This window comes from Aulonocara sp. 'chitande type north' Nkhata Bay, linkage group LG14, assembly GCF_057382095.1.
Source record: "Aulonocara sp. 'chitande type north' Nkhata Bay isolate Kocher_YH1m ecotype deep benthic linkage group LG14, A_spYH_male_GT1.1, whole genome shotgun sequence".
Classification (NCBI taxonomy): Eukaryota; Metazoa; Chordata; class Actinopteri; order Cichliformes; family Cichlidae; genus Aulonocara; species Aulonocara sp. 'chitande type north' Nkhata Bay.
Genome location: NC_141357.1, coordinates 32864082 through 32868330, shown reverse-complemented (window position 1 = coordinate 32868330; position 4249 = coordinate 32864082). Strand labels below are relative to the sequence as shown.

General features: G+C 43.0%; 1 protein-coding gene across 1 annotated transcript; it reads right to left on the bottom strand.

The window, feature by feature from the left end:
- Positions 1–905: 905 nt before the first annotated feature.
- Positions 906–4015, bottom strand: LOC147315009 (paraneoplastic antigen Ma3 homolog). The gene is made up of 2 exons (XM_086260436.1): positions 3870–4015; positions 906–3161 (listed from the first exon to the last, which is right to left on the bottom strand). The coding sequence occupies exon 2, from the start codon at positions 2535–2537 to the stop codon at positions 906–908; it is 1632 nt and encodes a 543-aa protein (XP_086116562.1). The 5' UTR covers positions 2538–3161; positions 3870–4015.
- Positions 4016–4249: the final 234 nt, after the last annotated feature.

The following is a 4249-nucleotide window of genomic DNA, read 5'->3' as shown; positions in this document are numbered from 1 at the left end:
TGCAGACACCTTTTGGTCGCCTTTCTCAGGCTCAGGACATGGCATGACACAGTCAGGGGCAACTAGCTCAGCAATTACACAGTTAGTGGGCAATGTAATGTCATGGTTAGTCTCGTTTCTCAGCAACACAGGAACTTTATAAGGTCCGTGCTTTGGCAGAGATATAAGGCAACAATCTACAAACACACCACCAGGTAGGGAGCCGGTAGTGGGCTGTTCAATAAGTGCACACTGTTCAGGCTTAGCGTGGCTAGCATGCATAAAACCTTCCACTAGTAGCTTTTGATTTGCAGGAAGGACTTCTTGGGTTCTACTTTGAAGTTTTACCAAGCCGATCTTGCCACTGTCACTTTGTCTTTTTCTGGATGCTAATGTCTTTAGCACTTGTTGGTATCCATAAGGGAGTACCTTAAAGTCAGGTAAGGTGTTCTCACAAAGATGCTCATATAAGGGGTCAAGTGTATTTGTGCCAATTAGTAGAGGTGTGTCTGAGTTTGAGCGAATGTCAGGGACAACTAAGGCAAGAGTAGATAGTTCAAGCTCTGACTGATCGAGATCTTTGGGGAACATGATACTCGTCTCAATGTATCCCAAATAAGGGACTGTCTGACCATTCGCACCTTCGACCTCTAGGAGATCACTGATGGGTTTTATAGGATGATCAGGTAAGTGTTCTTGATAGAAGGATTTGGCAATAGTGGTTACTTGAGAGCCTGAGTCGAGCAAGCAACTACATTCAACGCCATTGATAACAACTCTGGCTGTGCATTTTCTACCCACAAGTCTTTTGGGAAGTTTAGGCACTGAGTGAACATTAGCTGTTTCACATTGGGCTTTTGTTGTCTTTTTCTCAGTGGGACTTGGTTCAGATTTAGCACCCATCTGTCCCGCGACAGGGGCTCCTTCTAGTTTAAATTAAATGACTCATCAACTGGTCTGGATATTTCCCATTCTCGCTGCTTCTGTCTGAGGGCATTCCTTTTAGCTGCTACTAATGCTGGGTTGGGATCATTACTACAGCTGGAAGCGATATGACCATCTTCTCCACACTTGAAACAGTATCCAGGTTTGGGTTTGGCTGACACTGCAGCAATTTGTGGTATCTGTCCCGGCTTGTTCTGAGTTTTGGTACTTGGGTTCCTTTTTGCTTCCTTTTGAAGTTTCTGCGATCTTTTCTCTGTTTTATCAGCTCTGAGCTGTGCGATTTGAGACCTGAGGTCAGCAATTTGCTTCTGGAGGTCAGACGAATTGCTGTCCATTTCATGCTCATAATCGTTCCTACCTTGAGAGCGTGTGGTTTGCACGTTAGAATAAACACGAGTCTTTTGGATCCCCAAATGTTGTTTCATGCGGGTTGCTTTACTTGCCTGTTTGTCCTCCTCGGTGCGTAGGTGGAGGAGTAGCTCTGCAAAATGAGGTGGGTCGTCTTTCTTTTGTTCAAGATGAAGGTTTGCAATCAATGAGCTGTCCCAACACCCTCTACAAAACTGTCTCAGGAGCTGTTTATTGATGTCACTAGAAGCAATTCCGTCTCTTTTTATGACCAGGTTTAGCACTGTGTGCAATCTTTGCAGGTAATGTGAGGGTTTTTCACCTCCATTCTGATTGGTGTTTAAGAAGCGAGCAAAGAGTTCGTCACCGTCCTCTACAGTTGCATAGGCAGAATCAAGATGTTCAAGGTAAGTTTTGGGGTTTGCTTTTGGACCAAAAGCTTTCACCAGGTCCGCTGCAGGGGGTGAAAGACTTTCAACAATCTTTCGCACAACTTGAGTTTCGGTGAGCGAGGGATCAGTCAAGCAAAACTCTACGCTGCTGCGCCAAGTGTCATAGTCAGTTTCGAAAGGAGGATGTGGAACTCTCCCTGAAAAAGGTTTCAGTCTGTATTGCGAGTTTGGTGGGGGAATGACTTCACTGCTTTTAACAATGTGCTCTACAATAACCCGCTGCACTTCAGGTGTGCTTAAAAGGTTGGTGGGAATCTGAGGGGTTTGTTTCTCAGCCTCTGCCGGTGGGTGAGTATTCAAGGCACTTACATGGTTGCTATTGGGTGTTAAAAGAGAAGAAGGTAGGGCCTCATCACTGTGGGGCACTGGCTCTTGTTCAGTGGAAGGCTCAACTGTGTGGACATCCCCTCCCAATGACTCCCCAATTTTAGCTAGTTCATCCATCAAAAGGTCTTTAAACGATCGGTTGCTTCGTGCTGCCACATCTTTAAGCTGTGACAGGTAAGTTACAGTAGCTGATGCGCTGGTTTCAATGCTATACGCACTGGCTAGGTCTCGAACGTGATAGACAACTTCAGGTTTCACAGTGCAAGGTCTGTCATAAGGCAAATATCTTTTCTCTAGTTCTTTAGCAGTAGCCTCATGTTGAAATTCCACAATAATCTGACCACCAGTTGGTAGCTTAATCTGCCTACTGACAGGACCGAAAGCTTCTAAGAACTCAATTATTTCTTTATCAATGTCTGTGTTAGTTAAACCACTGACCAAGACAGCATTTTGAACTTTAACATTCTCTGTTTTCACAACTTCCATGGTTAGGACACGTAAAAGTACCAGTAGAAAAAAATACAAGTCACTGTGAAGCTCCAGGCACTCTTAATCGTTTTATTAAATTTTGGGTGGACTAACAACTCTGCAAACCCTCCTGGCTGGCTCGCCACTTTCTGTAGCCAAGTACAGGATAGGGTAGGGGAAATTAAAGTAAGATGGAGAGAATGGGCCAATAGCTAGATTCGCAGGAGGGATAAAGGGAGTTGCGTGGAGAAGAATGACTGGAGCCACAGGTAAAGTTGCTATGAATTGTATTAAACTATTTAGCAACAATTTAACAGCATTTTATGAACAGGAATGAAAACATAAAATAAAATACAGTGACAGCAATAATAATAACAGTCGGAATCCTATCTGAGCTCAGATATGTCAGTCTTGCCGGCTTAATAGTCAGTGTTCAGTCAAGTCAAATCCAACAGGTCAAAAGTTTGTGATTGGTGCGATTTCGTCCTACCGCACTGTTGCAATTGTTCGTGAGAGAAGAGCAACCTGCCCTTCTGGGCCAACTCAGAATGGCTGTGGTTCGGTTCGGTTCAAAGGGAAAGGCTCGCCATCTTCCTCGTCAGGAAGAGATCCAGGTCTCACGATCCCATAAAAAAACCTAGCCTGTAAACAACAGGACTATTACTAATTCAGTTCACACTCTAATGATATACATGGCCATATGTAAATAATGTAAGTGCTATAACAAAACAAGCACAAAACATTAATTCTAATTTCTAACTATAGTCTATACAGTGCATCTTAATCATGAATGCAATCTTTAAATCACAATCAGCTTATTCTATCGTCAAGGTGCACATTTCTATCAGAAATCAGAAATAAACCATAAACTATGGTAGATTATTTTTTTACAGTATTGCCCTTTAACTGAATTACAGGAGCATTGCTTTACACTGCATAGCAATGAAGCAATATATTATTTACACTCAATGTACAGAATAAAATTACCAAAAGAATATACAAAAACCCACAGGCTGTAGTTTTACAGTATGTGGTAACGTATCAGCACAGTAAGAATACACACGGACATCTATCCAGTGCCGCTCGAGCATCAAATGTAACAAAATAAAGTAGATTCATGACCTTTAAGATCAACATTAACTTATTCCATCATCTAATTTTAGTGCATTTAATATTCAACAAGTAATACTAGAACATCATCAGCACACAAGCTGAGTGCTCAAAATGGCTGAACTCAGTGAGAAACCCCGTGTGTTCTCCCACAGTGAAAACGTGGTCAGCTACAGCTATGAGCATTAGGCTAGTTAGCTTTTCAATTAGCCTGATTCGCCCAGTCCCAGTTTAACTCACCAGCACACTTCTAATGTTCAACTCTCAGAGAGGATCTTGTTCAACTCTCAGAGAGGATCTTGTCCACTTCATCCGCTCCCGCGCAGATCTACAACATTGAAATCGGGCCATTATATTCCCTGTTAACTTCTTGTTAGCTTCAAGGTTAGCTTAACAGCTTCTGACTCACCGCGATGGTTTCAAGGTCCGAAATGTTCACAATAAATCAGGTCCGTTTCTCCAAGGTCCATGCAGATCTCCGGTATGGATATTTGCTCAATTTATCAAGTTAATAGTTATTTTCCAGCGAAAAGCTTGGCGGTGAAAATCAGTGATGGTCTCGTGCACCTCCGTCTCTCTCTGTGTCTGAGCACGTGACGGTACAGAGCAGGGGAAGGCGG

Coding starts and splice junctions, on each gene's coding strand:
- LOC147315009 (XM_086260436.1), bottom strand. CDS start 2,537: ATGGAAGTTGTGAAAACAGAGAATGTTAAAGTTCAAAATGCTGTCTTG.